Raw genomic sequence first — 18,606 nt, 5'->3', positions numbered from 1 at the left:
TTGCAGAGCTGGGCTTATTCTGGTACAAACATATAAAATGGGTGCTTCAAAGGGGGGTGTAAAAAAGATCAACATATAGGGATGGGTGGCAGCATGTTATCTCTGAAGTACTGAGTTTGCAGAGGCAGAAATACGATCTTACCATGTTTCTGAATGATGATGTCCAAGGCTGTGTGGCTTAATCTTTTTTTTTGAAGGGATGTACGGTATTGCCATGGTTCCTGAACGTTGTTGTTTGCCTTGGAAAGAACACCGCTTTAAAGGGATTTTGCTATCAGGTGTTCCCATCAGTTTTATCTAAAGCCCAGCTCCCATTTCTGATTAATTAACATTTGCTTTTTAGCATTGAACTCTGAACTTGCTTTCCCTTAAATTCAAGTTTTTTTAAAAAGGATTTGCTACAAGGTTCACATTACAGCCCAGTGTAGAGGAGAGCCGCGATTCTAAAACAATTGCATTATTAGAACTTAACAAATGAGCAATTTTTTTGCTAACAAATAAGCCGCTAACAATAAACAAACAAAAATAGAAACTCCAAAAATGTCTGAACCAGACAGTAAGAACAGTAGAAAATGGCAGCATCAAAAATAACAACAGGAGATTAAAACCAATCAATCAATCAATCAATCGATAGCATGCTTAATTTCACCCTATGCACAGCTAAGCAGATAGTAGCTCCACTGAACTCAAGTATGGGTGCTTGGATGTTCTGACTACATGATACAGGAACTAACAAATGAGAATCCAACAAAATTGACAGTACTGTAATAATATTGCTTCATAGCATTGTTGTGATATTTTGGCCATTTTAATCCTCCATCTCTTAGTTTAGTTCTCAGTTCATTTGTTCCAGCTTTGGGTTGTTCAAACCAATTTTTTAAAAATATCCAAATTGCCAGCATAAGCTGAAACTGGATTTCGGAAGAGCTAGTGGGTGCTTATCTAACTGTTAAATGTGAAATCATTAGGGAGCAGATTAACTTTGTATGTGAAGCCCACTGAAGACTGAGCCTCTCCATTCATTTCACACTTCACTCTACTCTGAAAAGTTCTTATTGATTTCCTTCAAATTCATGCCTGTTGAAAAAATAAACAGGAATGGGGAAATTGACTTCCTTAGTCTTTGATGCATTGTTTTGGTTGACAGCAATTGTTTCCAGCAAATGCTGCAATGTATGTTTTTACTAATAGTATTCCTCAGTGAGGTGTGTATGCAGCATGGTTTTATGGGCAAGGGAAAATGTGCAAATAAAAACTGATGTTTGTGAATAGGCGTGTGCAAGGAACCCATTTTGCCAAGTTGCAAGAGAAAGGTGTGGGTGGGTGAAAGCCAATTTTAAAAGCATAATAGTAAACAGCATGAACTGCTTGAAGCTTAACTGTGGTAATTGGTGTCTCTTTAAGCAACCATAACATGCTTTCTGTGCTTTGCTAATAAGGTTCATTTTCAGTAGCTTTCACTTGTGCTGTTTATGTATTTTTACATAAGAATAAAATAGCCTCCTAATTATTTTGTATGAAAACATAATTCAGCTTGCTGTTTCCATAGCTTCTGAGCATGCAGTGTCCTGTACAATTAATAAAGCTACATATTTAGAAGCTTAGCTGTGACCGGTACAGTGGTACCTCTGTTTGCGACCGCAATTCGTTCCGCCGAGGCATTTGCTCGCCGAGGTGTCCGCTCGCCGAAGGTACGCTTCTGCGTGTTCACGAAGCGCCGATAGAGCACTTCTGTGCATGGGCATGCTGCGCAGATCGCTTCTGTGCATCCGACGCCGCGGAACCCGGATGTAAACACTTCCGGGTCCGTGGCATTCGCTTGCCAAAGCGTTCGTAAACTGAGGTAGTCGTAAACTGAGGTTCCACTGTACTTGAAAGTAATAAGTTGTGGGTTCCTTTGCTGATATTTCTCAGAAAAGGGATTTATTCAGTTCAAAATAGAACATAATTTATATTTTATTACTTTCCAAGAAAGATACCACTTAATTGGAAATTGGGTGCACTGTCCAAAAAACCCGTCCTTGAACTCCTTTTCACACATCTTAGCCAGAATGCTGAGATTTTCCTCTCACTTTTGGCCATCTGGTTTGATGTCCCAGTCTGCATGCTGTTGTGGAAACTGCACTTGTAAATGGCCTCAAGCAAAACTTTAGCCCTATGGTCAAGCAGTTTAAAGGGTGTCCACGAGTAAGATGATTTCCTCTTACACTATTATCCAAAGTACTTCTCTGCAGCTGCATTCCAGAAGTGCAGACCATAAGGATTTCTCTTAAGGCGAGCTTTCACTTAACAATGAGGGCATAGCATAAACAAATTAAAGTGGAGAGTTAGCAGCTCAAGGCCCCTCTGCTAAGCCTTTAAAGCAATATTGTATATATAATTCAAGTATTTGAATCAAAGCCTCAAAACCAGTCTTAGTTGCTGTACTGTACGTGTTCTTGCCGAATTGACCATTTATGAATAAACCCAGAGTACTATGGAGCCAATGTGAATTTGCTCAATATTCAAATTGAAATGAGGTTTTTAAAAGGTGTTTAATTCTTGAAGAAAGAATAGTTCATAAGTCACTCTGTGTGTGTTAGTGCATTCCTATAGTGTTATTTTAAACAAAGTAAAGTGAAATAACTTGCCTGTTCATAAGCTACTATCTTCCCCAATGCAAATTTCTACTGCCTTCATTGGATAGACTTTTCTTCCCAATCCCTTTGATCTTTTACTCCATACAGATATTTGATGTTGAATATGTTTGTCTAGGAAACATCTCGCTTAATGATTCCAATAATAACCACTTCTTAAAAAAATCTGTTTGGGGCAGCTTAACATTATTTTAAGTGTGTACACCTTTTAAAATTGTGTCATTTAGCAGGACTTAGGAAGCAACAGCAAGAGATGCTGCAAATTTGTTGGTACAGTGGTACCTCGATCCGTTCCACGGCCGTCTTCGTAAGTCGAAGTCTTCGGTTGTCAAAGCGCCTGTTCTGCACGCGCCGCAAAAAGACTTCCGGGGTTGTCGACTTCGGTAGTCGAAACCTTCGGAAGTCGAGGTACCACTGTAGTTGAGATAAAGCATTGGGGCCAACCTACATGTTGCATAATTTTCCTTTGCAATTGTAAGCAACAGAAAGATGAGTGGGAAAGAGAGGTTTAAGCCTTTCCCCTATTAAAATACTGTTCTCCACTTGCTACTTCCTTCTCCCACCTGGGGGAGATATACAAAGACCTGCTTTCTCTCTTCACCCTTTCTCATCTTCTGATTTCGGAATCAGTGGCTGTTTTCATTAAGAAAATGGGTGGCTTCCAACAGAAAAATAAAATAATCAATCAAACATTAAAAGCCTCTCTAAACAGGGCTGCCTTCAGATGTCTTCTAAAAATCTGGTAGCTGTTTTTCTCTTTGACATCTGATGGGAGGGCGTTCCACAGTGAAGAGAAGTAAAGTGAAGAGAAATTTACATTCATAAACTAGAATGCATTTTATTTCCAAAAGAAAAGAAAAGAAACATTTTAAAATTATGGTGTTGATAAGGGGTGAATATGGTTTAAAGGTAAAGGGACCCCTGACCATTAGATCCAGTCGTGACCGACTCTGGGGTTGCGGTGCTCATCTCGCGTTATTGGCCAAGGGAGCTGGCGTACAGCTTCCAGGTCATGTGGCCAGCATGACAAAGCCGCTTCTCGTGAACCAGAGCAGCACAAGGAAACGCCGTTTACCTTCCCACTGTAGCGGTACCTATTGCAGGAGCTGGGACCGAGCAACGGGAGCTCACCCCATCGCGGGGAACCGAACTGCCGACCTTCTGATCGGCAAGCCCTAGGCTTAGTGGTTTAACCCACAGTTTAGGAATCTGTAAACATGTGGGAGTGATGCTTAAAGCATGGGGCAAGTTTATGGGTAAAGCAGGGTGTTTCATTAGTTGTGCACTGGACTCTGTCTTGGTTTTTTTTGGGGGGGGGGAGAAGTAGCATAGTTTTGTTTTTTGCATTAATTACTTCACAGTAACTGGTCAAGCATTACCTAAATATTGCCAGACAAGCATATTGAAGTATTTGTCTGTAACACACTAACTACAAAAACATGAACTAAACTAATATTTCATTAACAGAAGTTGTATAAAACTATTAATAAAAATGTTAAAGCAGTGGGGAGTTCTAGCACATCATGAAGATCCATGTTCCCCACAGTGTAGAAAAACCGGTCACTGAAGGCTTATTGGAAGAAGGAAGAACATGGAGGTTCTGTGGAGAGGGGGCAGAACCAGGGTACCCAATCTTAAAATATGTGTCTGTTTCTCTGTGTAGTTTGACTCCTACAAGGCTCAGAGCAAAGAGTCCTAATTCTTTGGCTATCAGATGGCACTCTGGTGCAATAAAAAACAGGCCACACATGAACAAGCATTCTTGGTCTGGGATGCTGAATGAGGAGTGGATTCTTAGCTTCTTGGAATATTTGACCTTAGTTGATTGATGTGACATACCAATCTTATAGGATCTATTCCGCTGGGTGTGTGGTGGGGGTGGGACAAGACACACTAAGCATTGCAGTTATTGTAAATTCTCAGTTTCTACCCCAAATTCCTATTTTTGTGATTGCTGCCAAGCAATCAGGAAATAATGCATTAGATCAGGTCTGTTAGTTCCCAGTGAGTTCACAAACCCAGTTTGGAGTGTTTTTTACCTTTAAAGTCCTAAATAGTCTGGGACCAAGTTACCAGGCCGCTTTCACATTGAGACATGCTTTTGAGGTCCTGCTTGTAGGCCCACTTCTTGAGAGTAATCAAGTTGGCAAGCATGTAGGAGAAGGCTTTCTTGGTGGCCCTGCATTTGTGGAACTCTGTTCCAACCTGAAGATAAGATAAGCCCCATTCCTAGCAGTTTTAAAGCAGACTTTGAGAACATGCAGAAATTCGTGGTGCTGATTTGTTCTGATGATACTGTATTTATGGTCTTACTGGACTGTTTCTGTTTCATTGTGCTGGCCGCTTTATTATTATTGGTTGCATTAAAGTTTTAAATTCTGTTTTTATGTTTATATATGTATGTTTGTGCATTGTGAGGAAAAGTTATCTTACCTCTTCAGTCTTAGCAGTCCTCCCAACAAAAAGAAAGGAGCCACTGCTTCCTAAATTTGAAGAGAAACAGAGTTATAGCATATTTTTTGGACATGGAAAGCGTGTGCAGATCAGTGTTAGAAACACATATCTGCTGGGTGCCAAATGGCTCCTTTAACCAGGGGTACAGTTGCCAAAACTGAATGCCTAGTTGCCATTTGGGGGCCAGGAACTATTTGGTTCCTGAAATTCATTCTGATTGTGCAAATAAAATATAAAATATAATAGATAAAATTCTACAGAGTGTGTTCCTAGTGTAAAAATAGTCAAGATCCAAGAATCCCTAGGTATGCACCTCCAGGTGGTGGAGATGTCAGGCGCCATCCTGGCACCCAGGCATCTTCACTTGGTCGCAAGTTACCAATAGCCAGGTGCAAAATGCACTTGGCGTATGGTGAATTTTGAATGCTGTATGGTGAATTTTGAATGCTGGTGCAGATATTCAACTAAATACTGTACATGAAGGCTCAAACTGCAAATGAAGACAAGGGCAGAAATGCAAGCCCCGCCCCAGTGATCTGGGAACATAGGACCTCTGCACATTTAGTGTGAAAGTCAGAGCAGTTTCCAAAGTAGGAGCCCGTGCCTCAGTTTGTCTTCTTGATTATAACAGTGTTAAGAGAGCTTTGGATTCAAGTACCTAAAAATCACTTCCTCCTACCCTCTGAAATTAGATTGGTGGTTACCAAGAATAGGCTATTTTTCCAATTATGGTGGCTCATATTTGGAATGTCTTCCCCCGAGAAGCTCACTTGACACCAATCTTGATGCAGGGGTGTAAATACTCCAAATAAATAATAATAATTTGCCCAGGTATTCAATCATGTTTTTTTGGGCCAGTTTTAGCCAATCTTTTTAAATGCTATTAATATGCTTTGAGCGTTGTTTCTGATTTTTTTTGTAATTCTGTGTTGCTATTTTGCTACTATTTTAAAACTACTGTATATGAATCCCTGATAGTTTTCTACCAAAGGGTGGTTTATATATTTACCAAATATGTCTTCATTTTGAAAAGCTCCCTGCAATGCAGATTGATTGAGTTTGAAGATGCCCCAAGGTGGAATTCAGTGCAGTGCTAAGTGGGATATGTGTACTTTTGCGCTAGTGGACTTGGTGCCACGCACGCAACAACTTAGTTGAATCCTGCCTTTTATTTGTTCTACAGCTTGCTTTGTGGCAGAAGCAAAGTTGAGCTGGGCCTTCTGTCCCTCACTGAACTTGTGTCTTCGCAAGATATATCTTAGGTCTCTGATGAAATCAATGTCAGCTAGTTCACTTCAGCAGAAATGCATACTCTATACAGTAGATCTCTTGAGCAAGAACAAAGCTTTTATTTGGAGGCTCTGAAGCTTAGCTAGGCTTGTTTAAACAGCGTCTTTTGGGACTGTGTCTGTCTTGGAGCAGAATGTCAGACACAGACATGCCAAACAGACAGAAATACAATTCCCAGCAAGCTTGTGTTACACCTTTCTTTCAGTGCATCTTTAGACATTTTATCACAGATGTAGATAAAGATCACATGAACCTTATTGTGTCCAATGCAGGAATTTTGTTTTAATTAAGTGGATTATATGTTCCACTTTATAAATGGTGTCTTTGCCCCGCTTCCAAGTTAACTGCTACCGGTAGAAAAAGTCTGGTCTGAATTTTGCTTTTGTTCAGTTATTTCTTTTATTGGGCTTGCCCAAACATTCCCAGCTGCACTCTCAATCATTCTGTGAAAAGAGCTTGCCACTGGCCTCTTAAGTACCTGTAGGATTCTGAGCATGCAACATTCTCCAAGGTGAAATAATTGTAATAATACCAACTTTTCTTTTGCTTTTATTGACACGGGGAGAATTTTTCCCCCCTGTTGCTAGTCAAAACTTGAAGTGCCAGAACTGCACAAGTTGCTTTCTAATCTCTCCCCCCCCCCAGCTTCCTATGTTTCCTTCTGCCCTGGGGTGCTGAGGCTGACGTACCTGTTTCATGTGAAATCACCAACCTTGGCAAACAGAGGTGCATTATCAAGCTGTTGCAGACAAGCAAGGATTTTATAGTATTTTTATTTCATAAAAAATATGGTTTATAAACCGAATGACAAAGTGTATCACAATTTAAAATAAAACAATACCGAAGGCCGATTAAGGTACCTTTAAACCCCAGAGGTTACCGCTCCGGCGGGAAGGTAAACAGTGTTTCCATGCGCTGCTCTGGTTCGCCAGAAGCGGCTTAGTCATGCTGGTCACATGACCTGGAAGCTGTGCGCTGGCTCCCTCGGCTAGTAAAGTGAGATGAGCGCCGCAACCCCAGAGTTGTCCGCGACTGGACCTAACGGTCAGGGGTCCCTTTACCTTTACCTTTAAACCCCAGAGTAGACTTATCCAAATATGCAAACCCTTCTGCTAGTTGGTACCTCTTACTTGAGGTATATTCACTCCCCACCCCACCTCTAAAATATTAAATCAGTTATAAGGTTGGCTGCCAGACACAACCTTAGAGCATATTAAAGAGGAATCGCAGAAGGACCTATAAGCCGTTCCTATACACTTTCAGTAAACATTGGCAAGTATAACACTACTTCTGGCAAAGAAGCTTTTGTAAATTGGATGAGAGTTGGTTCAGTGCAGTTAATGGACAAGTGATTTAACACAGGTGTGCAGAGGCAAGCAAGTTGGTGTATATTTTTGTTGGTTAGAAATATAAGGGACTTGGGAGCCTTTTCCAACAAGGAAACTTTATTGCAGTGAACAACTGGGCTGGAAAATAAGCTCAACCACTTATGTAAGAAAATTTTGACATATTTGAGTTAGAGGATATCCTGCCCAGTCCCAATTGAAGAGTGGGGAAAAGCTTCACTTTTTTGCATTTTGTACAAAAACATTTAAGTCCTGGCCTTTGGTGTATTTAAGACAAGGGTGTGGAACCTCTAGCTTATATGACAAATGAGGTCCTCCAGACCACCTAATTTGACTCACAAGACCAATTTTGGCCAACTATACCAACCCATCACTCTCCAGTTATCATATGATTCAGGTTTGAACGAAAATGATTAAGAACATAGGGGAAAAAATCAAACAGGTTGAAGGGTTTTTTGTGTGTATTCATTCCAACATTATCAAACGAACAATAACATTTTGCGTCATGTTTTTAAGATAAATAGGAATAACACATTCTTGAAAGCAAGAGAGAGAAAACCAAAGCACTAAAGGGGATTTATGGGTGCCATCTATGAACTAGTCTCCATTGTGATTTTGAAGAAGCATGAAATGAAATGAAATTCTAGAGATCTCATAAGTTTATCATCTGTATTGTTTGGGTAACTAGTTTGTTTTGTAAATAGTGGCCACAGCCTTGAAAATTTGTATTTGCATTTTGTAGTTTTGATTTGCAGGACAGGTAAACCCACAACTGCCAAGGAACAAATGGGAGAGTATACTCCCAATTATTTATTTGCAACAAGGCTTGAATTCAGTGCTATTAAAATTCAGCACCAAATGCAAGTCCTGTTGATTTCTAGTAAAATCAGATTGGCTAGTGGGGGACAAAAGTGTTTCCCCACCTTAATATAAGAATATATTCTCTTCTCTACCCGGTGTATCTGTTCCTCATTTTTATGCTTGCTTTCCTAAGTCTAACATCCTTATAGTAGCTCTGGGAAAAGAAAGCATGTGTCTTGGGTTTGTTTATATTTCATTCTCCCAGATAATTTGTAAAACTTCCTACGATATTACTAATTATCAGACAACTCAGGAATATATAGGAAAATTAGCTACCTATAGCACATGACTGGCTTTCAAAGATAACAATTGCAGTTTTTAATTTGTGGTATTTCTGTTTGTATGGCTATTTTGTACAGCAATATGAAAATCTAATGCTTCCTCTCCAAACTAGTGCAGTTTCTAATATGGGAGTGTTGTCCCCACACAGGTGCTGTTGTAGATAACACAAGTAAGATGCACACGAATACTAATTCAAAGCCTTTTTCATGTATAATTAACAGTAAAGAAGAGTTTGGATTTGATATCCCGCTATATCACTACCCTAAGGAGTCTCAAAGCCAGTTACTACGGACAAGGTGTCAACGATTACAATCAGCTGCTACCCAACATTGACAGATGTTTCTGTACATTCATGCATATAACAGAATAGACACAAACATTCGGCAGAATCCAGCCAATGGGCATTCAGTGCTGTACATGCTTAGCATGGATGGTCTAGACGTTTTGTGTCAGAGAACAGGACATGTTTGTATCATCTATTTAGTATGCCAAGCAGAGCCAGGACTTTGAAAGGCATTAACCTATTAAGCAGAGACTCGTGATGAATTGCTAAAAGTCTAGTAGTGCACTGATTACATGGCAGGAGTGTTGGACAAGTCACTGTCGTAGCTTAAAGCTACTTCACAGGGTTATTAGATCTATAAAATGAGATGACAACATTTTTGTCATCTTGCACTCCTTTCAAGGGGAGAATACAAGCAGGCTCCCAAAGATTGTATTCTTAAAATAGAAAGCCCTGATATTGACAATCCAGAATCGTAGACTCTGGATTGCTTGTTTTCATGCATCTGCTGGTCTTTTAAATCATATGTTAGTCACTTTAAGGTGTTTAAGTAACAACATGGGCTGAACTTCATATATTCTTCAAAAGCAGAAACAAACCAAATGGAATTGCTCTTAATGGTGGTCATTTTGCCTTTACAAAAAAATAAAAAAGATCCCTCCTTTCCTTCCACTCCCCACTGCTTGGAATTTAAAATTATATTTGCACTTGCTGGATGCTCAGGAGGAGAGAACTAGAAAATTGCCCCTTTATTTCTTATCTCTTCAATTTAATCTTGTCTCCAACTTGCATCATACCAACAATAATTTGTTAGACTTCCATTTATTGTCAGAATCAAAGTCACTTAATGGCGCTATAGTAAAGAAAGTGTACTCAAAAACCCATTGTTTCTCTTAACTGAATTTAGGAGTGAAAGTTTCTACTGTTGCCTTGCATAGTTGTGCTGCATTCTCAGGGAGCTTTTGAGAAGGCAGCACCGAAAACTGATTGACCTAAAGACCATCAACAGTCTCAAACTTAATTGAGTTGTTTGAATTTTCATATTAAAATGAGGTCTCCCCTTCAAAATAATTCAAATGCATAGTATCTCTCTCCATTTTGGAGCAGCAGAGTCTTTTTGTCTTCAATTTCCTTTTTCCAATCCCAAAATAGAAAGGATATCTGCCTGTGCCAGACAGCAGGGCTGAAGTACTAATCTATGTTTATCTCTTGTGAACTACTATTGAGATGAAAACTTTATTTTTAACTTCTTCTGTTAGTTTGTAACTGATTCTTCTTAATAGCTTACCTTCCAAAACTCTTTAAGTTAGCCCAGTCAAAATCCTACTCAAGTGGGATCTTCATTACCTTGTAATGCAGCCACTGTCTTGCAACTTACTGGTCCTTTTTGAGAGGGAAACTCAGGAAGCCGCATCCAGTTGAAATTGCAAGGTGAAGATGTGAGACCTTAATGTAATTACAAGGTTGGTATTTATCCAGTTTCCCCCCTGGGAGTCACAGAGTTCACCAAGACTGTAGGTGTCTGTCTCTGCCTTGTCAGGCCAGTGTGCTAGGTTAGAGATTTCACTATGGTGCTGATAACAGAAGAGTGTCTGCGTACACATCATCGCTTCCTGCAACATCTTGGATATTTCCTTAGAACCCTCATTCCAGGGCTTGTCCTGGGCCTGACCCTGCTTAGGTTGTCAGGTGTATTCATTGCCTCTGAAAGGTATTCTGAACTGACTTGACAGTGTGATAACGTCTTCCTAAGGAGTGGAGGAGTTTGTTGTTAAGAGCGGGCAATAGTTAATCACAGAGCTTTTTCTTTCTCCTTTTTAAAAGTTGCAACTAACTTCTTGCCCTGAACTCCGCACTGCAGGTACGTACATGCTCTTTATCCCCTCTGGGGAAACAGGATCTGATGACAACTGTAGAAAGTATGGCATGCTCATTACGTGCACCCACCCTTCTCCTTGACATTATTATATTCATCCTTGCTGTATGGGGATTTGGCTGCATTTTCTTTTCCAGCCACCTTGAGAGAAGAACAGCTTTTGCTTGGAGGCTTGAGATACGAAAATTGGCAGCTGCCTTGCCTTTGAATAAAGGGTAGAATGCAGTCTTTATCCCATAGCGTAGCAAGTGGCTGTTGCTTCATAGAAAACAAGTGGCATCATGTACCTGCGAGATTCCGGATGGAATTATGTTCATTCTTGGCAAATGTGCTCTCAAACTTGCTTTTTCTGATATATGAATGCAAGGTGAGAACATTTGTAAGGGAGAAATGTTGGGCAGGAGACTGTAATTCATTCTGTGTGTCCCTGTTCTTTGTAATTCCTCTACCCCCTGAAATCCCTAAGTCAGGGTTATTTCCTGTTTTCAGCCTTGTTAAGGGGATAACTGATCAAGAAGTCCTGGAGTGCATAGGAGAACAGGGCGTGGGCCCTTCCAATTCCCATTTGGAAATTCCCATCCACTTTTCTATCTTTCCCTTGCAGCATGAGTCTGCTCTCACATGAGGTTTAACAATAGCCTTTATTATATTCATTGCACAGTTATATGGCGTAAGACCCATTGCACATAATGGGACTTACTTTGAGTAGGATTGCCCTGTAAAATTGTTCAGAGCTTTTTTTCTTATTGTCACAGTTGAGAAACCCTAACCCAATCGTCCAAGCCATAGTTTGGGGCAGTAAGGAGGTAACATGAGGACATGCATTCCCTTTTCTTGCATGCCAGTTCCATCTTCAGTTTGATTTTCTTCCAGCCACAGTTTGCTGTAACATTGAATAAGGTAATCAGGGTAGCACTACCTTCTAAAATAATGGTTTGAAGTGTATTTGAAGTAGTTTGGAAGTTAGCAGCTGTAGTTTGTCTAATTCCCGTGTCACAGCTGGAGAAAACCTGTAAATGGAGAAAGGGATTGGGATGTGAGGAGGAAGGAAGAGAGAGTGCAGGGCTGTGCCACATTGCCATCCTTCAAAACCATTTGTGAGGGACGAGGGATACAGGGAAGTCCCTCCCATCTTAAGTTCCAGCCCATCCCCAAGCGCGGGAGAGAGTAAGGAGAGCTCTGCCTCCAGCGGAGAGTCAGGAAGTGGTGTCCGAGGCTCAGGCAAGGTTGTGGAGCCCAGGCCGCAGGTGGGACAGGAAGTTGGACGCACAGGGGGGAGGCCAATTCCCCCAACTCCCGAATTGCGACGCAAACGTAGGGGGAAGAGGTTGGGTCTGCCAAAGCTGTGGTGCTGGAAGAAAACGCGCCAATCGCCATTCGGGAGTTCAGACACCTCACCTTAAGGATGCATTTTTACTGCTCTGAACACTGTAAATAATCAGCACTTAATAAAAACCTTAAAAGACCATGCTGGAGTCGTTACTCTAGAGTAGCCATACCAGGCCCTCTGACACCATTGTTTGGAGGATTATCTAAATTCATCTCTGATCTCAGCTATCCTTAATACAACTCTGCATTGTGGGTCCCTACTGTACTTTGCTGAAGAGAACTGAGAGAGAGTGACTTGCCCTAGGCCACTGGTTGAGTTTGTGGGTACAGTTTACATCAAAAGCCTATATCCAGATGTCATCAGCAACTTATTTATTTATTTATAAAATATATTTATATACAGCTGTATAAAAAAAAAATCGCAACATTCTACAGCAATATAAAAACACATAAAACCAAATGAGAACATCGTAAAAAGTTAAAAACAAGTTAAAAGCAAAAAAGAAATTAAAAACAAAACATCAATAGACCATTGTGGGGGATGCACTCTTAATTGCCCGGCAGAACAGAAAAGTTTTCAGCAGGCATTTAAAAGTTGGCACAGAAGGCACCCTCTGAATCTCTAATGGCAGGCTATGGGGCTGATGACACGAAAGGCTTGATTTCTCACTGTTGTCAAACAAGCCTCACCAGCTCAGGAGTGACCAAAGACATTCCTGCAGGTGATCTCAGTGATCAAGCTGGAATATAAGGCTTCAGGAGATCCTTGAGGTATCCTGGAACCATCTTGTTCAGGGTTTTGTAAATCAGTACAAGAACCTTGAACCTGGCTCGGTAGCAGATGGGCAGTCAGTGCAGCTGTTTTAACAATGGTGTCACGTGTTCTTGACCAGAAACTTGCACCAGCATTCTGCAGCAGCTGAAGCTTCTGAACCAGACCCAAGGGCAGCCCCACATAGAGCGCATTAAAGTAATCTAGCCACAAAGTTACAGTGGCCAGTCTATCCCTGTCCAGGAACGGCCATAGTTGGCAAACTGGATGAAACTGGTCAAAGCCACAGAATAAACTTGGGCCTCAAATGACAAAGGTGTATCCAAGCAGTGCACTTGCTCCTTCAGAGCATAGCTGCCAAGTTATCCCTTTTTTAAAGGGATTTTCCCTTATGCTGAATAGGCTTCCTCACGAGAAAAGGGAAAACTTGGCAGCTATGCTTCAGAGGGAGTGGAACCCCATCCAGAATGGGTAGCTCGCCAATTTCCCAAACATGGAAACCACCTGCCCAAAGGGCCTTCTTCTTTCCAGGATTTAAACACTGTTTATTGGCCCTCATCCTTACCACCAAGACACTGTTCCAAAGCTTTCACAGCCTTTCCTGAGTTAGATGTTACAGAGAAGCAGAGCTGCATTTCATCAGCATGCTGGCAATACCTCGCTCCAGAACTCCTAATGACCACACTCCACACCTTCATATAGATGTCAAATACCACTGGGGAAAGAACTGCACCCTGCAGAACCCCATAGCACAAATGCCAAGGAGCTGAGGAACACTCACCCAGTGCTGCTCTCTGAACACGACCTTGAATACAGTTTCACCTTGGTTCCCAAATGCCTTGGGAGTCAAACGTTATGGCTCCCAAGCGATCAAAAACCGGAAGTGAGTGTTCCGGTTTTTGAATGTTTTTTTTGGAAGCTGAATGTTCGCAGCTTACCACTGTTGTTTCCGGCACGCCTGCACAATTGGGAACCAATCTGAAGCCGCGCCTTGGTTTCCGAACTTTTTGGAAGTCGAATGGACTTCCGGAACGGATTCCATTCGACTTCCGAGGTATGTCTGTGTATGAATGGAAACACTGTGATATACTTAATGGGATCTCACACTTAACTATTTGCAGTTACTGCCACGATCCTTTTTGAGTTGACTTAACCAAAGTGGTGCAGGCTGATGTTTTTGGTTTCTCTGCACTCCCCCCCCCCAACTGCTTTGCCATGGTAAAGGGAATATTGGAGTTCTTTTAAAAAATTGGTCTAGAGAATGAATTGCTGCTTCAGATAACTTCTTGGTAGTGTACTAAAGCTTATTGATGGCTTTCAAGTTTCCCAATAACAGGCAGGATGCTGGGTCTTTCGCTGTAGATAGCAGTTTGAATCGTGGCTTTGTCATTGATATTCAACCCAGCTGTTCAGTATCTTACAGGAAATGAACCTGTCCTTTTCAGGGGTGGATAGTGGGGTGGGGGTGGTGTTTTGTTTAATGGGAGGTGTTTTGCATGGTATTTATATATACACTAGCTGTACCCGGCCACACGTTGCCGTGGCTCCATCAGGGCCCCCGTTTATCCGGACAGACGTAGGATGTAATGATACCCCTCCCTCTGTTCCCCCGGGGGGTGGCGGTCATATTCCCCTCATGTCACCCCAAGGCCTCTCTCCCTCCCCCTCGCATACCGTCTGGGGAGGCTCTGTCTAGTTCCCCGGTGGATTCTGGTGGGTGGAAGCCTGGCTCTTGAGGTTGTGGAGGCGGCGTGGATAGCAGTGGAGGGGTCCTGCTTGCCTCTCGAGTCGTTGGGGGAGCCGGTGGAGGCGGTTGGGGCCTGGCCTGGCTCTCGGGGTCCAGCCTGGGGTTCAAGGTGGCATCGGAGGAGGAGGAGGTGGGTTCGGGTTACGGCGTGACTCCGGAGACAGCGGCGTTGGTGGCGTGGTAGGGGTGTCGGGGCCCAGCCTGGCTCTCCTGTTGTCGGTGGAGGTGACTCAGGGGCCCGGCCTGGCTTTTGAGGCCCGGCCTGGTGAGGTAGGAGGAGGAGGGGTGGGGTGGGGTGATACTATAGAAATGGCATCTGTTCCTTAGACTTCCACTGGAGGGCGCTATTATTTTTTGATGAAAATAATGTTTTTACCTGTGACAGGTGTCATATCTGTGTAATCTAAGTTTATGCAAACACTTGCATATTGGACTGGAACGTTGTGTCCAAAGTTGAACGCAATCGGTCAAGCGGTTTCAGATAAAAGTGGAAGTTAACAAACATGGACATGTTACATATATATATGTGTGTGTGTGTGTGTGTGTGTGTGTGTGTGTGTGTGTGTGTGTGTGTATATGTATGTATGTATGTATGTATTCTAGTTGAAATTCTCAACAAAGGACCTGTATCTCAGCAGATTTGCTTCTCTTGCACTTAAAGATAGTCTGCCGGAGTAGAAACAAATTAGCTGAAAAGAATGCCTTGATAGTCTGTGCCCAGCATGGGATATTCTGAAGCACTGATATTTATTTAAAGTTCATACATGTATTGGGAAAGTGCATCAGTTTGAGAGATTCTCCAAACTGAATTTACTGAAGAGTCCTTAAGTATGGGAGTGTTTTCTATAAAGAGTAGCTATGAGTGAGAGGCTTGTCTTATTCCTGGTGGCAATATAGAATTATAGGAACTAGGAACTGAATGAGTCATTCTTTTATGGATTTTAGCAGATGGGAAATCTGAGAACATAACAGTGAATGTTGGACATGTGGTCTTGGCCTATTTGTGTTCAAAATGTCCTGTAATGTTACTGGTTCCGCTTTAAAGCCAGGTTCATCTTGGTGAAACTTTGGAGCAATCTGGAGTCCCATCTCAGGGCAGTGGGACCACAAGTTGTGCTTCGGCTGGGAGTTTGCTAACAAGCGCGCTCTTTTTCTGTGTCTCTTCAGCTTTATTGTGCGAGTGCAACGAATGCAACCAAGGCAACACTACATGTGAAACAGACGGAGCCTGCATGGTCTCAATAACGAATGTGAATGGGCTGATGCATCATGTCCGAACCTGTATCCCTAAAGCCAAGCTGATACCTGCTGGAAAACCCTTCTTCTGCCTGAGTTCAGAAGATGTGCGCAACACACACTGCTGCTATGAAGACTACTGTAACAAAATTGATCCTCTAGTACCCAGTGGTAAGTGAGCTGAAGGGAAGAGTGCAGTGTGGGTCTCTAAAATACAATTTTTGAAATGCCTGATTTTATTCTTGGTGCTGTGCTTGCTAAAACAAATCCAGCACCAGTACATGTATTTCTCTGTTTTGTTTTATATTGCCGACACAAAGGATCCTGGGGGTATTTTATTTTTTACTTATTTGGGTGTGTATTTTTCAATGGCTAGTATTTATTGACCACTCTTCAGACATGGCTGTCAGAGCACAATGTCCATTTCCCACGTAAGAGGATGCGAAAACCATTCTCTTGTTCGCAACTCTCTCTTTTTTCCCCCTTTAGAAGTTGGACTGGATAGATGAGCAATACTGCATTCTGAAATAGTAGGGTATGGGCAGATTTAGTATCCTTCCTCTTTTTATGAGTTTGGTAGGAGAGCACACAACCATGGAATACATTTTTTAAAAAAATTATGCAGTAAAAGTTCACAAAATGGGGTGGGCTAGTGGTTTTGCTGTCACTAATGGCATTGCAAATACATGCCCATGACTCTTGTACAACCACATCCCATTTTTAGAAAAGCCAAAAGCAACAGATGCACTATTTTGAAAGCCAGACCGCATTCTTAGTGACACATTATTGGAGTTTGAGTAGAGGGTTGCTGACCCCTGATTTAAGCTGTGTATCAGAGGGGCAACAGCCATATTAAGAAGCTGATTGGTTAGGTTTAGTAAATTTAAATGCCACTTCTTGCTCCAAAATGTCCTGAAATGATTTACTACCGGAATGAAAATGCAATAATAAAAATACATAAGCATATTAAAAACATAAATATAATACAGATATCCAGTCATTTGTTCTGCCCAAATGTCTAGGAAAATATAAGTGTCTTTGTCTGGCACAAAACAATGAAAAAGTTGATGCCCGGCAGGTCTCCTTGGGGAGAGCATTCCATAGATAGGCCGCTGATGTCGATATGGGGAAAGACAGTCCTTTTGGTATACAGATCCTGAGCTGTATAAGGCTTTAAATGTCAAAATTGCCACCCTCTTGAGATTGGGCAATGCCAAAACCAGAGTAGAACCTGTTTTTCATCTGGAACTTTAATATCAGGATTCTGATAAATGTCCTCGGAACACTTGTTATTAAGCTTTGTGATAATGGCTTGAGAAAGTTAATTCAAACTTTGACAGAAATCAAGCCTTGATGGTTCACCTACCTAGTTTTAATCTGATTTTCACCAGAAATACATAGGGAATGAAGACTTCATTTCCTAAGGGTTTCTGGTGAAAGCCAGATAAAAACTTCCGATTTATTTATTTATTTGCTTTTCAGTTGCAGTAGAGAGTGATTAACCAAAGGTGGGGATTTTCTCTTTAAATTTACTAATTTAAATAAAAATTAAGGTTTATGTGCACACTTACAGTAGCTATTTTATTTTTAGAGCTGTATACTCTGAAGGCACCTGAACCTGATATAGTTTCTTAATTGGGATTTTTTTTTAATTCTTTATTTGGTTTCATATTAGTGGCATTGTATTTTATGTGTTTAGATTTTTTTTTCTTGATACCAGAGTTTGATTGGAATTTTATTTTGCTCTTTAGATACGTGTCTGTGATTATATCCTGGCTGTGCTTTTATTGTGTTGTTCTTTTGACAGAAGATAATAAAATATAATTGGGGGGGGGGGGAATGGATAAGAACAGTTAGCATATAAACGCAAATATTATGTGGAACAGCCAAACAGGTTTGAGCACACATATCCTGCTAGATTTTTATTTAAATACCTTATCCGCCCTTTGGCATATTCACAGCTATGCAGGTTTTAGCACCCTGTTTAGGGCCTAGACAGGAGTTAAATTATGCATGAAATTCCTTTTTTTGTATATTATACCCTCTCACTGGAATGCTGCCTCACAGGCTTTTGATCAAGCGTCTGGACAACTCTCATATGACAAAAGCTTACATTGTTTGGGGCTTTTTATCTTAGACTAAAGGTAAGGGGTTACAGGATAAGAGGTTTATAAAATTGTGCATGGTGTAGAGCAGTGTTTCCCAAACTTGGGTCTCCAGCTGTTTTTGGACTACAATTCCCATCATTCCTAGCTAGCAAGATCAGTGGTCAGGGATGATGGGAAATGTAGTACAAAAACAACTGGAGACCCAAGTTTGGGAAACTCTGGTGTAGAGTAAGTAGATGGTTTTTTTCTCTTTCTTAAATGTAGACCAGGCATCCCCAAACTTTGGCCCTCCAGATGTTTTGGACTACAATTCCCATCTTCCCCGACCACTGGTCCTCTTAGCTAGGGATCATGGGAGTTGTAGTCCAAAACATCTGGAGGGCCGC

General features: G+C 41.4%; 1 protein-coding gene across 4 annotated transcripts in view; it reads left to right on the top strand.

Moving 5' to 3' along the window:
• The window catches only part of ACVR1B (activin A receptor type 1B), a 38,743-nt gene that overhangs the window by 2,255 nt on the left and 17,882 nt on the right, over positions 1-18,606 (top strand). For all 4 annotated transcript variants that reach the window (XM_035103376.3, XM_035103365.3, XM_088661327.1 and 1 more), the window contains exon 2: positions 16,044-16,283. In XM_035103376.3, the coding sequence (XP_034959267.1) occupies positions 16,044-16,283 (240 nt within the window). The remainder of the gene's footprint in view (positions 1-16,043; positions 16,284-18,606) is intronic.

Source organism: Zootoca vivipara, chromosome 2 (assembly GCF_965207765.1).
Source record: "Zootoca vivipara chromosome 2, rZooViv2.hap1.1, whole genome shotgun sequence".
Classification (NCBI taxonomy): Eukaryota; Metazoa; Chordata; class Lepidosauria; order Squamata; family Lacertidae; genus Zootoca; species Zootoca vivipara.
The sequence above is the reverse complement of the archived record's forward strand: the minus strand, read 5'-3'. Positions and strand labels throughout refer to the sequence as shown.